This window comes from Dromaius novaehollandiae, chromosome 3 (assembly GCF_036370855.1).
Source record: "Dromaius novaehollandiae isolate bDroNov1 chromosome 3, bDroNov1.hap1, whole genome shotgun sequence".
NCBI classification, from domain to species: domain Eukaryota; kingdom Metazoa; phylum Chordata; class Aves; order Casuariiformes; family Dromaiidae; genus Dromaius; species Dromaius novaehollandiae.
Genome location: NC_088100.1, coordinates 112,672,951 through 112,689,831, shown reverse-complemented (window position 1 = coordinate 112,689,831; position 16,881 = coordinate 112,672,951). Strand labels below are relative to the sequence as shown.

The 16,881-nt window shown below is 62.9% G+C and overlaps 1 protein-coding gene across 8 annotated transcripts; it reads left to right on the top strand.

Moving 5' to 3' along the window:
- Nucleotides 1–1,837: 1,837 nt before the first annotated feature.
- LOC112978703 (cullin-9-like) lies at nt 1,838–16,740 on the top strand. Of its 8 annotated transcripts, none has more exons than XR_010388609.1 (30): nt 1,839–1,968; nt 2,474–3,082; nt 4,075–4,229; nt 4,612–5,130; nt 5,284–5,419; nt 5,882–6,072; nt 6,608–6,992; nt 7,229–7,421; nt 7,749–7,956; nt 8,056–8,249; nt 8,373–8,590; nt 8,709–8,946; nt 9,367–9,472; nt 9,782–10,009; nt 10,174–10,264; nt 10,350–10,521; nt 10,735–10,840; nt 11,263–11,358; nt 11,449–11,624; nt 12,155–12,288; nt 12,366–12,551; nt 12,814–12,929; nt 13,464–13,646; nt 14,032–14,180; nt 14,525–14,747; nt 14,846–15,011; nt 15,146–15,291; nt 15,485–15,566; nt 16,033–16,269; nt 16,358–16,491. XR_010388609.1 is itself a non-coding variant. In XM_064509853.1 (30 exons), the coding sequence occupies exons 2-30, from the start codon at nt 2,488–2,490 to the stop codon at nt 16,640–16,642; spliced, it is 5,880 nt and encodes a 1,959-aa protein (XP_064365923.1). In that variant the 5' UTR covers nt 1,839–1,968; nt 2,474–2,487; the 3' UTR covers nt 16,643–16,740. The 8 variants fall into 8 exon arrangements, 5 of the variants coding, with proteins under 5 accessions (XP_064365926.1, XP_064365923.1, XP_064365921.1 ...); XR_010388610.1 differs by having other exon boundaries at nt 15,485–15,602; nt 16,144–16,269; XR_010388608.1 differs by having other exon boundaries at nt 15,485–15,602.
- The last annotated feature ends 141 nt before the right edge of the window (nt 16,741–16,881 follow it).

The following is a 16,881-nucleotide window of genomic DNA, read 5'->3' as shown; positions in this document are numbered from 1 at the left end:
CCAGGGATGGATGTAAACAGGGTTATTTAACTTCCAGCTGGCACTTGAACTGCTACTGGAGGGTACTGGGCAATATCAAGACATATCAGCCTCTGGAACAAGCGATTAATCCATGTTTAATGGGAAATTTGTACAAAAATGCAAGCACCTGTCTGGAAATGGAGTTTCCTGAGCTCACCAGCAAACCCAGTGAGCCCACCACATGTCCTCCTCAACCCGTTAATTTGGGAGCAGATTGCGTTGCGGACAGCCAGATAACCTGATAACCTTTGTCTTCCCAGCGCGTGGAGGAGCAGACGGTGGTGGGGAGCAGTCAGAATGGATCGACCAAGGGTAAATCCTGCCTTACCAGCAAGAGTGCCTCTTATTATAGAACAACTGGATTTGTGGATGCGGGGAGAGCATTGGATGTCATTTACCTCAACTGTAGCAAAGCTTTTGATACTGTCTCACAATATTCTTGTGTCCAAGTTAGGATGCTATGGTTTGGATGGAGACTACAAGGAGGCCAGTAACAAGTGGAGTACTGCAGGGTTCCAGCCTGAGATCTGTCCTGTTTGATATCTCTATCGGTGGCCTAGAGGAGGTGATGGGATGCTTTGCAGATGACCCCAATTTGGGGGGAGCAGTCCGCATGGCTGGAGGGCAGGGCTGTCATGCAGAGGGACCTGGCCAGGCTGGAGGAAAGGGACAACAGAAACCTGAAATTCAACAAGAAATGCAAGGTCCTGTGGATGGGAAGGAAGAGTTCCTGCCAAAGAGACAGGCTGGGGCCACACTGGCCAGGGAACGGCCCTGGGGGCCTGGTGGGTACGAGCTGAGCATGGTGCAGCAGTGAGGGCCACCAGCACCCTGGGCTGTATGAACATGGTGATTGAGGGAAGGAATTATCCCCCTCATCACAGCACTCCTTACATGGCATACAGAGACTCTTTGGGGTCCCTCAATACAAGAAAGATGTTAATAAACTGAACTGTGTTCAATGCAGGGTCACCAAGATAATCAGGACCACTTACACTTGTAAGGAGAGGCTGAGGGACCAGGGCTTGTTCAGCCTGAAGGTGTGGCTTCAGGGGGAATTAACAGGCCCCTAGGATGTATGGGGAGGTCATCAACACAAAGCGGGGCTCCTCAGAGTAGTGCATGGTGGGAGGATGAGAGACCAGAGGACTAAGTTGAAATGAGTGGTTCAGACTGAACATCAGGAAAAACTTTCCACCCATGAGGCTAGCCAGGCCATGGAGCAGGAGCCCCAAGAGGCTGTGCTCTCTCTGCCCTTGGAGGCTTTTGAACCCAACTGAATCAAGCCCGGAGCAGCCTGGTGGGACTCCAGCACTGCCCATGTGGTGAGCAGGAGGTTGGACTAGAGCCCAAAGATCCCATCCAGCCTGAATTGTCCTGTGATCTCAACCCTCCCTCTTCTCCCAGGCCCCAGTGCTCCCATCTCCATGCCTATCCTATCTCCACTTGGGATGCCGGCCCCCTTGTGCCCCGTAACTGCAGTATCGGCCAGCCAGCGAGGATCCGTGCAGTGCCCTGCATCAGCAGGAGGGTGAGGGAGCCACCGAGCAGGCAGGGGGAGGAGGGTCCAGTGATGGAGGGAAGAGTTCCTGCAGGGGCTCCACCGCGGTGCCTGCAATGAGCGGGGAGAGATGGGGGACAGGCTCGACTGAGGCCAGCCTGAGAGGCGGTGCCAGGAGCAGGCCGGTACACAGCGCCAGGCCCCCACCAGCCCTCGCTGGCCCCGCCAGCTCCAGCCAGCTCCTCGCTGGCCCCCAGCCCATCGCTGCCCCTCCATCAGGCCGCGCGTGCCGCCCTGCCCCACCAGTCGGCGGCCGGGGAAGGGGGAGGGACTCGGAGCTCGTCCGCTCGCTTGTGAAGCTTGGCCCTGCGCGGCCGCCGTTCGCGCGGGCAGCCGCGCCCCTTCACGCAAGCGGACCCGGAAGCGGTGCGGGAGCGATCGCGGAGGTAACGCGGCTCCGGGTGGCTCCGGCGTGCGCGTCCGGGGGCATTAGGGGGGTCCCCCGGGGTGCTCCCGGGCCTTCCCCGCCCCGGCACCCCGCGGAGGCAGCTCGGGGCGGTGGGCGCGGCCCCGGGTGGACCGGCACCGATCGGCGCCCTGGAGGCTCTCAGTGGGGACCTCGTCGACGAGAAACCCGAGGTGGTTATAGCGCCGTGTTCCTCGCCTGGGCGGTAGCTGCGGGAGCACCTAGCCCCCGGTCATGCCCCGAGCCCACGTTTGACCTACGGCTCAGCAGCAACTGGAGTGGCTGGGGTGCAGTGGCTCTGCTGCGTTAGGGAGTTACGGCACTGCTCTTGGTGCTACCCGTAAAACAGCAGTTGTGTTATGCATGTTATACGGCCGTGTTCAAGCACCACATCCTGCAGGACCACAGGGTCCCGGCTGCAGTCAAGCCTGTGCCTCAGCCACCTTCCCCCAGCACTCACTCCTCCTTTCCCTCTGTCTCTGCAGACACGTTTGCTGTCATGGTGAGCGAGAGGCGTAATGGCAACCTGCTTGTGCACCTGGGACCCAAGCTGCAGGCCTACCCGGAGGAGCTGCTGCGGCAGCGGCAAGGCCACGATGGCCACCCCGAGTATCTGATCCGGTGGAGCATCGTTAGCTTGGAGGAGAGAGCAGCAGGCAGCAGCAGTGGCTCTTGTGCGGAAACCAAGCCGGAGAACATCCTGATGTGGATGTCAGCAGAAGAGGTCTGCGCCAGCTGCCCAGTGCTGCTGGGCAAGAGGAAGCTGGACGGGCGGTGGGTAAAAGAGGAGAAGGCGCCCAGCCCGTTCCCTGCCGATGTCGTGCTGGACGAAGCGTCGCTGCTGGAGATGAAGGCTGATGTCAGGAGCCTGGTGCAGCGAGCTGTCCGGCAGATGGCTGGGACCGGGGCTCCTGAGTCCTCCATCCTCAACACTATCCACGTGCTGAGCGCGTATGCCAGCATTGGCTCGCTGACGGGTGCCTTCAAGGAGACGGGAGCCCTCGACCTGCTGATGAAGATGCTGTGCCACAAGGAGAAGCAAATCCGCCGCAGTGCTGGCAAGATGCTGAGGGCTCTGGCTTCGCATGATGCAGGTGGGGGTGCTGCCAGGTTGTTGAGCAGTGCTGGTCCTTTTGTAGGCCTGGGACTTCTAGGAAATGGAGCCTCTTGGGGCTGGTTGGCAAAAGGGGGAGAACAAGCCTGTGCTCTGCAAGTGGCTGCCTTGGGTGTAGTCGTCTGGGGTGCTCTAAGAGAAGGCAGGTTTGGGAGCTCTTTTCCTTGACAAGTTCCTGAGCTGGGATGCTGATGAGCTGTTTGGAGGTGGCCCGCTGGTCCAAGGAGGGTGGCAGAGCATCAGGACGTCTCTGCTGCATGCTGTCAACTGGAGAGGCTCTGCCCTGTTCTTGGCCGGGAGCCTCTCCTCAGGCCCTGATGGGTAGGAGCAGGCTCAGCTGCTTCTCACCCACTCACCTCGTTTGAGAGGAGCTGACAAGGCTCAGAAGTCCTTACTGTGGCTCAGGTGCACTCAGAAGGAGCCTGTAGGCTAGTGGAGGTGGTGGTGTGTCTAGCAAGAGCTGTGTGGCTTTCCCTGCTGCAGTGCCAAAGCTCGTGGGGCAGATGGGGGACTGATGCAGGTTAAGACTGAGTGTTTTTCTTACCTGGACCCCTGTTCTAGAGTCAGTTATTTGGAGCTGCTGTTTTTCAGGGAATCTCAGAGCTTTAGGGGTGAAAAAATGCAGTTTTATTTAGCGGAACAAAATGTTGCCAATCCAGATCAAAGGACAAAATGCAGTTCTGGATGACACTGAGCAGCAAAGTTATTTCACAGAATCACAGAAGGGTTGGGGTTGGAAGGGACCTCTGGAGATCGTCTAGTCCAACTCCCCTGCTTAAGCAGGGTCACCGAGAGCAGGTTGCCCAGGACCCTGTCCAGATGGCTTTTAAATATCTCCAAGGATGGAGACTCCACAACCTCTCTGGGCAACCTGTTCCAGTGCTCAGTCAACCTCCCAGTAAAGTTGTTTTTCTTCATGTTCAGACAGAGCTTCCTGTGTTTCAGTTTGTGCCGGTTGCCTCTCATCTGCAGGGAGCCGGGCCTATGTTCTGCTGTCCCTGAGCCAGCAGGACGGCATCGAGCAGCATATGGGCTTTGACAGCCGCTACACCTTGCTGGAGCTGTTTGCTGAGACGACGTCGTCTGAAGAGTACTGCATGTCCTTTGAAGGGATTCACCTTCCCCAGGTAGCAGCAGGGCCTGTCAGCCCTGGTATGGGGAGCCCCGGGCCTGAGGACTTTGGGGGGGGGTCAGGAGGGGGGAGAGTGGGTGCCGGGGCTCTTGTCCTTCTTGCTGGGGACAGAAGAGGAAGGGAGGGTGGTTGGTGATGGGCAGCTGAGCAGGACTAGGTGTTGGGAGAGCTGGCCAAGGGTCTGGGCCTGGCGTGAGGTGGTGAGCTGGTGGAGAGCCCTCATCTCTGAGCAGAGAGGTGAGGGCGGGCTGAGAGGGTTGCGCTGCTGCCCGCTGATCCAAGGCTATCCTGGGAACCTGTCTGAGGACAAGCTAGTGGCTCGGAGCAAGCCAGAGGTGCTGTGGTGGCTGGGGATCTGACAGCTGTGCCTCTTGCAGATCCCTGGGAAGCTGCTGTTCGCCCTGGTGAAGCGCTACCTGTGTGTCACTTCTCTCGTGGACAAGCTCAGCAGTGGCACGGAGCAGGGAGGGGAGCCGCAGGATTGTGCCGCACCCAGCTTGCTCGGTGGGGAGAGGAGCTGTGCGAAGCAGGAGTTTGAGTTCAGCATGGCAATGGCAAATCTCATCTTGGAGCTGGTGCACGTGATGGGCTGGGACCACAGGCACAAGCCGGAGCTGCTGTCCCCGCAGAGGATGCAGCCTCGCACCGCTCGCTCCATCTTCCAGCCCAAGGTTCCGGCCTTCCCTGCTGCTCAAGCAACCCCCACTACCCCGCCAAAAGAGCCCAGTGCCTTCAAGACCCGCTCAGCCTTCCCAAGCCGCAGCAGCTACGTGGAGTATGTGCAGGCAAAGCTGGTGCGCGGCATGCGGGTGCGTATGCTGGAGGATTATGAACAGGTCAGCGCAGGCGATGAGGGCGACTTCCGCCAGAGCAATGATGGCACCCCGCCTGTCCAGGTACCCTCCGGTGGGCTGCTGAGGGGCCTGTCTGCACTGTGGTTGCGGTATGGCCTGGTGGCCCATGTGGTGGGCACACAGGGCCTCTCGTGAAAGCAGTTTGGTCAGGCCGGTGTTTCCTGAGGTGTGCATGTGTCGGGCTCTCCTCTCCAGGTGTACTGGCAAGCCCTGGGCTGTACGTACTGGGTTCACTGGCATATGGTGGAGATCATTGGCCCCTCAGGGCCAGAGGAGCGCGAGGCTCAGGAGAGGGTGTCCACCCTGACGCACAACCACAAGCTGGCAGCAGGTGAATATTCACAGCGGCCAGCTGTGCATCATGCTGGCTGGGCCTGCAGCTTTTCTCCATGGCTCTTCCACAGTTGTGGGCTGGCACCACAGCTCCTGCCAGGACTGCGTGACCAAGTACATTGCCCTGGCACCTTCTCTGATGGCACTAGAAAACTTTCAAGGGACTTCAGGAATAGGCTGGGGGAGCAGTGAGCTGGAGGTACCCATTTTGGCTGTGTGCATTTCCAGCACTGCAGCCCAAAAAGGGGGTTCAAGTGAGGACCTTAATCCACCTCTCTCTTGCTGCCCTCCTGGCACCTCCCTTTCCTACAGTGGGTTAGGGAGCGCTGGGAGCCTCCTCTGCCCAGAGAGTCCACATGACCTCTCCCTGGGACTGGGGGTCTGCAGCTGAGGAGAGCTCTGCTGAGGGGGAATTGCAGTGCTCAGTGACAGTGCTCTCCCTCACTTTGCTCTCCTGCAGTTGCGCAGCCGCTCTTCTCCAAGCCCTTTGGGGGGCTGTACTCCCTGCCTTACCTCGGGGAGCAGCCAAGTGACCCCACAGAGACCCTGAGCCGTGCCGAGTGGTGGGAGTTGCTCTTCTTTGTGAGGAAACTGGAAGTGCAGGAGCAGGATGAGATCACCTGCCTCGTCCAACAAGAGCAGGCAGAGCAGGTACGGGACCGAGCCTGCAGAACAGGGAGACAGGAGGGAGGGAGCAAGGGAGGACGTTAGGGAAGTGGCTGGGATGCAAACAGGAGACTGCAGGCGTGTGCCGTGCAGGCAGACCGTGAGCAGGGGAGAAATGGGCCTGAACTAGGAGAGCAAGTGGGGAATGCCCAAAGCATGGAGGGATGGGCACAGCAAAGGGGTAAGGACAGAGGGGAGGAAACGTAGTCTCTGTCTCTGCTGATGCCGGAGGAATGGCAGCGTCCATCGAGGTTGGGGCATGTGAGGGGGAGCCGTGGGGCGATTCTGCTGGTGGTTGTTGGGTGGTGAATGCAGGTGGGAGGGCTGGGCTGGTGCTAGTTGTGTGAAGTAGGGGCTGGGGCTAGGGGAGGTTGGGGCTGGGGAATGGTCCCTTTGTGTCCAGCTTGTGCAGCCTTGCCATCTGGTTTGGCCCTGGCCATTGCAGCGGGTGTGGGGTCCACAGTGGGTCCGTGAGGGTTAACTTGGCCCCGTGAGGGTTAACTTGGCCCCATGTGCCCAGCTGTCGGAGCTGGATGAAGAAGGCCTGATCCAGCTGTCGGTGTCTGCGGAGCTGGCCCAGAAAGTGCTGCGGGCGTTGGAGAAGCGGTGTGAGGGCAGCGCTCTGAGCGACCTCCGTGGCTCCCACGTCTATGCCAAGTACTTCCTCGGCAGGGGAACTGAGCAGGATGGCAGGAGGAGCACCATGGTGTCCTCGGAGGGTTCCAGCTGCGGGAACACCAGCCCTGAAGCTGTGAAGGCTGAGGCGTCGGAGGAAGACCTTCCTGCAGTGGCGCTGCCACCTCGAGCCCCCGCCACAGTGGAGAAGTCAGATTCCCAGCTGTTCAGCGAGCTCCTTCAGAGGGAAGGGCTGCTTTTGCCAGAGGTGACAGAGGAGCAAAGCAAATGTAAGCGCCTGCTGTGGGCTGGGCTGGCCCTGGGGCACACGTGGTGCTGGAGGACTGTCTGCCAGGTGGCTCCGTTGCCCCACTGGAGGGAGGCTGTGGGCTGGGTGCAGGAGGCTGGGCACCTGGAGGTGGCCTGGGGAGGGGCCTGCGGGACCTGGGGCTGGGGGTGCTGGCAAGCACTGGCAGTGTCACTGCTGCGCTGACGCCTGCGTATCTGCCTCTCACCCGCCTCCCAGTGTTTGGCAGCTCCAAGGGGGCCAGCAAGAGGGGCTTGCTGGCGAAGATTGTGGACGTGGTGGATGTGATACAGAGGAGCAGCTCCGAGGTGGGCCTGCGCTTAGCTGGGCTCAAGCACATCCTGAAGATGCTGGAGGAGGAGGCTGGGCTTGAGCGGCAAGTTGGCAAAGCCCAGGGCGGGCTGGGGACCAGGTGTGTGGCATGAGCTGTGGGGGTGCTGCCCAGCTGGGGCTGGCAGGCTCCTTCTGCTGGCTGGAGAAGGGCTGTGTCCCCAGGAAGGGGGCCAGTGGCAGAGTTGGGAGTGTGGGGAAGTGGAAGTGGAGGTGTGAAGGCAGGTACGTTGCAGCGTGGGCGCCAAAAAGGGAGGTGGATGCTGTGTCTGTGTGGCTCAGCCAGGTTCCTTCCTGGGGCTGACCTAAGCGTGGTAGAGCCGCGTGGGCAGGGAAGAGGTAGCTGGCAGGGCCTGGGGTGCCAGTGGCAGTGCTGGAGGCCCCTGCTGAGGTGCCCTTCTCCATGCAGAGAGAAGGTGGTGAAGATGGCAGTGGAGCTGCTGAGCACTGAGGTGGCGGAGAAGGCGCTGGTGACGGTGACGCTGCGGCTGCTCGCTGTGCTCATGGTCAAGTATGACTGGCGTGTGCTGTTTGCCACAGAAGGTGGTGTGCGGGCTGTGCTGGCCTGCATGCAGCAGCACGCCTCCTCTGCCGTGGTGCAGCAGGCTGGCCTGGCGGTGAGTGCGATGGAGGGGCTGCCGTGGGTGGGAGGGCCAGGGCAGAGGCTTGCCCTGGGTGCTGCCCACTGCCCTTGTGACCTGCTGGTCGCCTTGCAGGCCCTGAAGGTGTTGGTGGGAGCCGGGAGCAGCGAGCCGGGAGGTGCCGGTGGGAAGCCCTTGCCCCTGAACCATGCCGACGCGCAGATGATGCGGGAGATCTTTGCCAGCATCGGCTCTGCCTCCAGCGAGGGCTCAGCAAGCCTGCTGAGCGCCATCCCTGCTGCCATGAGCACCATGCAGAGGGTGGCAGGGTGAGGATGGAGTCTGGTGCTGGAGGCGCAGGGGTGGCTGAGCGGGGAAGGCAGGCAGCTCCTGGGTGCAGGGGAGGCTCTCTGCATGAGGAGGAAGGTGCCGACATCACTCTGTCCCCACAGGGGCTCCTCGGGTGTGCGGAATGGCTTGCTGGTGGTGAACATGCTGATTGACAGCCACCAGGGTCTGGCAGAGCAGCTGGTGAGCTGCGATCTCCCCGCAGTGCTGCGGAGCTGCTGGTGGGAAGGGCAGAGCACGGGCTGCGCCAGCAAGACGCTAGCCCTGAGCGTGATCAACCGCCTGGCAGAGCACGAGGTGCCCCTGAGCCTGGAGACGGCAGGTACCATGTGACCTGCACTGCTGGGCAGGGCTGGTTGTGCTGCCTGGGGAAAGGGCCCTGCCGGCGCCTCCCCAGTGAGCGCTGGGGCTGGCCCCATGCATTGTCCCTGCTGTGGCAGGTGCCGAGGCCCCGCTGGACCTGGGGGATGTGAACATGCGGACGCTAGTGGGCAGCCTGTGTGAGGGCGGCCTCTCCAGGGAGGCGGTGGCGGCCCTGGAGCGGCATCTCTGTGGCAAGGGCACCATCCCCTCTGGCGAGGCAGGCCAGCTGCTGTGGGACCGCGAGTGCTTCGTGCTGCTGCTGCGCAGCTTCGAGCTGCTGGGGGCAGAGAAGGCTGCAAGCCTGAGCGTCCTCAGGTGGGTCTGGAGGTGGTTCCGCGTGGCCAGTGGGGATGTCCTGGGAGTCCGGGGGCTCTGCAATGTGTGCTGGTGGGGATGTTGGGGGGTGTGCAGCGATGCCAGGGGCATGTTTGTGGGTGCTAGTGAGGATGTTGTGGGGCATGGATGGGGGCCTGGGGCACTGCGGCACAAGTGCGAGTGGTGACTGGGGTGCAGGGGCAGATGGGGGCACCATGGCATACGTGTGGATGCTGGTAGGGACATTTGGGAGCACCGCAGCATGTGTGTGAGTGCTGGTGGGGTGTGCTGGGTGCCTGGGGAAGCCCTGGCTCCCAGCCCCTGTGGGGTGCAAGCCTTCTAGGTGGAGCAGGGAAATGGGTCTGTCTCTGACATGCAGTCTGTGCACCCCAGCCTTAGCGGATCTCCTCCCTCACTTAGGATCCTGAACAAGTTCCTGGACGGTTACCAGGAGGACCTGCTGCCGTGGCACGAGTGTGTTGAACCCTGTTTGTCCTCCATGAGTGCCCACAGCAATGACCAGGAGGTGAGGGGGCCCTGGGCTCCCAGCAGGCAGGGAGGGCTTTGCTGGCTGTGCAGTGGGCTGGTGGGGCCGGGTCTCTGCCTGCATCAGCCCCTGCCTTGCCAGGGCAGACACACCGGGAGAGGTGAGAGGTGGCTGTCGCAGCCATGGCTGCACCCCTCTGGCTGGGTGCCCAGCCTTGTGCCTGACCTGGCTCTCACAGGTGCTGTTGTGGTGTCGGGGTGGAGGGGATGAAGCGCTGCAGCACGGCACTGCTGGGTTGTTGCGGGTTCCCAGCACCAGCCCAGCCGCTCACAGCCCCTTCCTCGGCAGGTGGTACAGGAGGTCGTTCACTTCCTGCACCGCCTGGCCACCGCCAGCAAGGACTGTGCGGTGGTGATGTGCCGTGTGGGCACCCACGAGGCTTTGGGCAAAGCCCTGGACAAGCACAGTGCGGCTCTGCCATTGGCGCCAGCCCTGCGTGACCTGGTGAGCGACTGTGAGAAGTACGCCAGCCTCTACAGGAAGCTGACGACCAGCATCTTGGCTGGCTGCATCCAGGTGGGCCTGGGGAGACTGGGGAGGCCTGGCTGTGCTGGGGGGCTGGGGTTTGGGGCCATCTGGCCGTCCTCGGCACAGAGGGGCAGCTGCCTGCCGCTGCCCTGCAGCAGGCAAGGGGAGGAGGGCCCGGGGTCCCCAGTAATGGCCTGTCCCCTGTCCCCCAGCTGGTGCTGGGGCAGATTGAGGAGCACCGCCGGAGCCACCAACCCATCAGCATCCCCTTCTTCGATGTCTTTCTGCGCAACCTGTGCCGAGGTGACTGTGGGCAGTGGGAGTGGGGTGCCCCGCACCTGGTCCATGCTGGTCTGGCAGCTGGAGGCTCTGTGGCCTCTCCCCACAGGCTCCAGCGTGGAGGTGAAGGAGGACAAGTGTTGGGAGAAGGTTCAGGTCTCCTCCAATCCCCACCGCGCCAGCAAGCTCACAGACAGGAACCCCAAGACCTACTGGGAGTCAAACGGCAGCACTGGCTCCCACTCCATCACTGTCTACATGCAGTGTGGCGTGGTGATCAGGTGGGGCTGGAGTTGGAGGGCTGGGGGCTCCCTGGGGCAGGGAAGGCCAGAGGCTGTATGGAGGTCCTGTGAGCCCTGCCCCAGTGGCGATGAGGGGTGCTGGACATGGGGAGTGGCCCGTGGGGCCAGCAGGAGCCAGGGCGTGGGGGTGAGGGGCTGTAGGGGCAGGGCTGGTGGGCTGTGCCTGGCAGTGATGCGGCTGCCCCACTGCAGAGAGATGAGCATGCTGGTGGCCAGCGAGGACTCCAGTTACATGCCAGCCCGTGTTGTGGTGCTGGGGGGAGACAGCCCTGCTAACATCAACACTGTGCTCAATGCGGTGAGTATGGCTCGTGCTCCTTGGACCGTGGCTGCTCTGTGGGAGCTGCTGGCTGGGTGCCTGCTGCGCCCTGCGAGGATCTCCCACCAGGGCCCTGGGAAGTGAATAGTTCTTGGGGTGCCTCGTGCACAGGCTGGGATGGCAGGAGCTGTGCTGGGGGAGCCTTCTGCTGGTTGGAGGCTGAAGGTACTTTGGGACTTGGCTGCGAGGAGCCCTGTGCCCCAGCCTGCAGCAGTCTGGTGTGCTGGGGCTGAGAGCCAAAAGTGCAGAGCTGTGTCTGGGGGGTGCCCTGTGGCTGTGCAGGGTGCCAGGGCCAGTGGGGGTGACAGAGGCTGTGGCCTTGCATGGAGGGTGGGTGAAGGAGTGTGCACGTGGCTTGCGCTAGCTGCCTGGCGTGCTGAGGGCTTGCTGTCTGCCTGCAGGTGAGCATCCTGCCCTCGGACAGCAGAGTGATCCTGCTGGAGAACATGACCCGCTTCTGGCCCATCATCCAGATCCGAGTGAAGCGGTGCCAGCAGGTAGGGAAGTTGGGGGGACCCGGCTGTGTGGGGCTGGCCTTGGGGCAGCGGGGCCACATGTGAGGAGCTGAGAGTTGTGCTCTCCCCCAGGGCGGCATTGACACGCGTGTGCGTGGCATCGAGGTGCTGGGTCCCAAGCCCACTTTCTGGCCCATCTTCAAGGAGCAGCTATGTCGGCGGACGTTCCTCTTCTGCACTGCCAGGGCTCATGCGTGGTGCCAGGAGATTTGCCAGGACCGGGGGTGCTTGCTGCAGCTCTTTGGCAGGTGAGGTCTCTCCTGGCAGCCCTGCCCTGTGCCTGGTGTGCCGAGGGCTGGGGGATGGTGCTGGTGGCCCTGGGGGGGCTGCAGGGCCAGAGGAGGAGCAGCTGGGTGTCCTGCATGGACAGGGAGGGGCCCTCGCTGTCCTTGGCCATTAGAGGTGCTGGAGGGCCAGGCCCACCATGGGGTCCCCTGCATTCAAGCCGGGCTTGCGGGCCCAGCTGCCCTGTGTCTGCAACGGAGTGTCCCGTAGGGGCTGGCATGTTGGTGAGGCCTAGGCAAGATCTCCCGGCCGGGGGCACTGCACAGCCCCGCAGCTTCTCCCAAGGGCTGTGTGCAAAGCTGTGAGGGTCTTGAGGGCCTGGGCTGGGGCAGCAAGGGGCCCTGGTTCCTGGGGTGTGAGGAGGTGCTGAGTCACCTGGCTGGCGCAGGGCAGGGCAGGAAGCGAGCAGTGTGCCCCACTTCCTTGGCGGAGGTCCCCGTTGGCAGTCACCAGGTGTCTGGCCACGCTGTGCCCTGCCTGGTCCCTGTTGCAGGCTGAACCGGGCCCTGCGGCATGAGCAGGCCTTTGCCGACCGCTTCCTTCCTGATGACGAGGCGGCCCAGGCCCTGGGCAGGACCTACTGGGAGGCCTTGGTGAACCCCTTGGTGCAGAGTATCACCAGCCCAGGTACCCTGCGCTCACCCGGGCCCCCCCCTGCCAAGCGCCAGCGCAAGGCATCCCACTCTGAGTCTCTGGCCTTGCAGACCCCAGTGGCATCAGCCCCCTGGCCTGGCTGCTAAGCAAGTATCTGGAGAGTGTGGAGCTGCCCCGCTGTGCCACGAGCTGCAATGCTGTCTTCAGCTCCCGCGTGCGGTGCCTGACCCAGCTCCTGGTGCATGTGGACCCCAGCAGCGCAGAGCTGGAGGAGGCAAGAGCCCCTGGCAGAGCTGGTGAGCAAGGGGCTTCTCTCCTGTGGGGCCAGGGGGGCCGTGGTTGAGACCTGGCTGCGCTTGTGGGGCAGCCACTGGGAAGCCCTGGGGAAGGTCCTGGGGCAGGGGAGGTCTCGAGCTGGGGGTGGCATGTGGCCATGTCCCCCAGTGGCTGTGCCTCCCATTCCCCGTGCCCTTGCAGGGAGAGGGGGAGGCTGCTGGCGGTTAGCGTGCGGGGCCTGCCTGTGGAGCCCTGCTCACCCCTGGGCTTGTCCCCTGGCAGGTGGGAAGGACGGGAAGAACAAGGAGGTGCCAGCTGGGGCCGCAAAGGTGGCGGCAAAGAAGCCGAGTGGCCTGTGGGGCATCTCGCAGTGCTGGCGTGGTGTGGTGCAGCAGCAGGTAGGGCTAGGAGGGGTACCTGGGAGCCTGCACCGGTGCAGGTCAGGCAGGGCTTGGCGGGGGCCCTGGGCACACAGGGAGGGCCCTGGGCTGTCCCTGGCCACTGTGGGGGCTGGAGGAACGTGGGGGCAGTCAGCCCTGTGCTTGTGGCCCTGCTGCCCTCCCGGTTTGGGATCCCTCCATTTATGCTAGGTTTGACTCTCCTGGCACTTCCCAGCCCTCAGCCTGGCCCCACAGTTGGGGTGATTCTGAAGGCCAGGGCGGTTGGTAGCTGCTTATTTCTTGCTGGGCTGCATCTGCATTTCTCTGTCCTGCTATCCACAGCCTTGCCCAGCTCTCAGGGCTGTGCTCCTGCCCCTCTGCAAGCTCTCAGTAGCCTGGGGCACCACCAGGGTTTGTAGCAGGGCTGCAGCCAGGTCAGCTGGAGCCTTGCATGGTTGGTATGGGCAGAGTGAGGGTTGGGGCTGCGGGCAGTCACACAGGCCATGGAGATGGCCCTGCTCCAGGTTCACCCCTCTCACGCCATGCCCGCAGGTGCAGCGGTTTCTCGAGGCAGCATGGCAGGCGCCAGACGTTGTGGAGAGATACTGCAGGCTGTACCAGTGCCTGCGCAGCGCCACCGTGGAGCTCTTTGGGCATCAGGCTGCTTTTGCGCTGGCCCTGGCACAGGGCTTCGCAGGGGCCTTGCTGCAGCTTTCCTTCCTGACTGCCCTGCACGTGAGTCTGAAGAGGGCCGGGGTGCGTGGTGCCAGCATGGGGGCCCTCCCGTTGCTGGGCTGGGTGCAGGCTGCAGCGGCTGTCCTAGCCCGCAGCCTTGGGGTGTGCTCTGGGCAATCGCTGTGCTCCCTGCCCCAGCATGCCATCCTGGGCCGTGGAGCCCCACTGCAGCCCTTGATGCTGCCTGTGCTTGCCTGCATGTTTATTGCTGCCTGGCCCCGTTCCCCAGGTGCTCCCTGCCCGGGGCTGATGTTGGAGACACCCTCAACCCCTGCGTGAGGGCCTCAGGGCTCCGTGCCTGCTCCCTGTAGGAGCACAGGGGTGTTGCCCCTGCCCTGCTGTGCCCCAGGCAGCCCCCTCCGCAGCCAGCCCTGTCCCTCTGCAGGTGAGTGAGCAGTTCGCCCGCTACCTCGACAGGCAGATGCAGGAGCTGCATGGGGTCGTGGGCAGCACGGGGCCGCTGCAGCAGATCCTGGAGCCCTTTGTTGTCTTCTGTGGCCTGGAGCTCGCCCATACCTTTGAGCACTTCTACCGGTGAGGGGTGCCGTGTCTCCGTGTGACTTGAGGGCTCAGCATGGCGTGGCATGACAGAGGAGGCGCAGGTGGCGTCGAGGCCATGGCTCAGGCTGCCCCTGGTGTGGCAGCAGTGCCCCCCCTCTTTGTATGGCTCTGGGTTGGAGAGGGAAAGGCTGTGGGCTCTGCTGGCCTGCGGAGCCCACGTTCGCTGTCGGTGACGGGGAGCAGGGAGAATGGTGCTGCTGGGTCCACACGCCTTGGTGGAGGGACAGGCCAGGGCTGGCTCCTGGCGGGTGACTGAGGGCCATGGGGCTGGAGCAGGGCTCGGGCTGGCCCTGTCCTGATGTTGGCGGCCATGGCAGGTACTACCTGGGGGACCGGCTCCTGGCGCAGGGGCCCTCGTGGCTGGAAGGGGCCGTCGTGGAGCAGCTTGGGTTGTGCTTCCCCGGTCGCTTCCCCCAGCAGATGCTGAGCAACTTGGCCGAGTCAGAGGAGCTCCAGCAGCGGTTTTACCTCTTCCAGCTGCAGGAGCAGGACAAGCAGCTGCTGGAGCTGGACACGGGCCTGGAGAGCCCCGAGGACGAGGTGAGCGGCCCAGTGGGTCAGGGAGGCCAGGGGCCTCCTGTGCTCCTTGTGGAGGTCCTAGGCCTTGTCCTGAGCCACCCTTGTGCCTCTGTGCCTAGGTGCTGGGGGAGGCATCCCTGGCGGAGGTGCCAGAGGTGAAGGTGCTGGTCCTGTCCCCGCGCTGCTGGCCCATTTCCCCGTTCTGCTACATGGATGAGCCCGGGAGGTTTTTCTCGGCAGCCCTCAGCTCCCCCCTGGCCAAGTTTGCTGACTTCTGGAGGCAGAGTGAGTGCTGGGGCGCTGGGAGCGTGGGGTCTCCCCAGGACCCAGGCCCTCCATAGCAGTTCAGGCAGAGGTGGCCGGAGCCCTGGGGTATGCCAGGAGCACCCTGGCTGCTGCGCTGATGCCATCTCTGGCAGGCCAGAGCCAGCTGGGCTGGGAGTGCACAAAGCCCCGGCGGTTGCAGTGGACGTGGCTGGGCCATGCTGAGCTGCAGTTTGGAGACTGCATCCTGCACGTGTCCACGCTGCAGATGTACATTCTGCTGCACTTCAACAGTGTGGAGGTAGGAGTGGGGGCCATGGTGGGGTGAGGGTTGGAGCTGATGCTGGGGTGTAGCAGGGCGGTGCCCTGCCTGCTGGTGGGGTCTCCAGCAGTGTTTGGGGCCAGCCCTCCCCCTTGTTTGGTGGGGCTTGTGGCTGGTGTGGCAGGGGGGTGTTTGCAGCTCGCCATTGCCCTCTCATGTCCCCTCCTGCCAGGAGGTGGCTGTGGATGCCCTGCTGCAGGCCACTGGGCTCCCCGTTGACCTGGTGCACCATGCACTGACACCGCTGACCCACGGTGAGGGCGTCCTGGTGCAGAGCTGCACGCAGGGGGGTGAGTGTGGGGCTGGGGCACCCGCAGGGTGGTGGTGTGGGTGCCTGGAAGGGCAGAGCCCCCAGCGGGTGCCGGGGTAGGATGTATGGCATTTGTGGAGGGATGGAGTGGGCTGGGGGGGGCCTGCCTGTCTGTGCTAGTGCTTGGGGTCATGTGTGGGACTAGGGCTCAGGGCTTGGGTCTGTGTGTGAAGCTGCAGCTCAGGGCCCTGCTTGGGGATGAGTTTTGGGGCTTGGGCCCATGTGCGTGGTTGGGGATCAGGTTGATGTGGGATCAGGGCTGGAGGTTGTGTGCGTGGCTGGGGCTCAGAGCTGTGTGTGGGGACAGGGATTGGGGTGATGCATGTGGAAGTAGTAGTGGAAGGTCCAAGGGAGGCCCGGGGTCAGGCGCACTGGCCACATGTGTGTTTTGGGGTTCCTTTGGGGCCCAGCTCAGGGCTCGGCTGACCTTGGGCCGGGTGCTAGCTCCAGGTACTCTGCGGCTGAACCGAGTGGCCCTGGCTCAGGCCTCTGGCCGGCGCCTGAGGCTGCTGCCCCAGCAGACATACCTGAGGGCAGAGATGGCTGAAGGCAGTGCCTTGGAGAGGAAGAGGAACGTTCTCTGCTGCCTCATCACCCGCATCCTCAAGGCGGAGAAGCAGCTCCACATTGACAACTTGGTGTTCAGGGTATGGAGGGCAAGGGCATGGAGGAAGACAGAGAGGGGCCACCCAGGTGCCATGCCGCAGTGTAATGCAGGGTCCCCCACTGCTGTAGGTGATTGACGCCTGTCAGAAGGGCGAGTTCGGACCGGGGTTGCAGTTCCTGAGCTTCTGCTGCCACAGCGTGGACGTGCTGTCCTGCATCCTGCACCTGCTGAACCAGGGCTATCTCCGGCGCCAGGAGGGGAGGCCCCAGGTCCTGGAGTATGTCCCTACTGAGCCCTTGCCAGCCCCCACATCCCAAATCCAGCCTTTGGTTGCCTTTCAGACTGTAGAGATAAAGATGGCAGCAAGCACAGCCTCTGCCAAGAGGAGACAGACTTTTTCCACGTTCAGGTAGACAAGAGCTGGGCTGGGCAGGGAGGACACAGCCTAGGCCCAGCCAGCCCGTTCTTGAGGACGCTGGGGTTTTATTTTTAAATAAATGTGCCAAGCTGCCCTGGTCCTGTTTCATAGTTTGTGAGAGTGCTGGGGCTAGTTCATGTCCAGGAGCAGCATAAGGCTAGTACCAGTGATGCCTGCTCCCCAGGTGCCCCTGAGCTCTGCACTTGAGGGGGGGGGGCAGCAGCCACACCATCC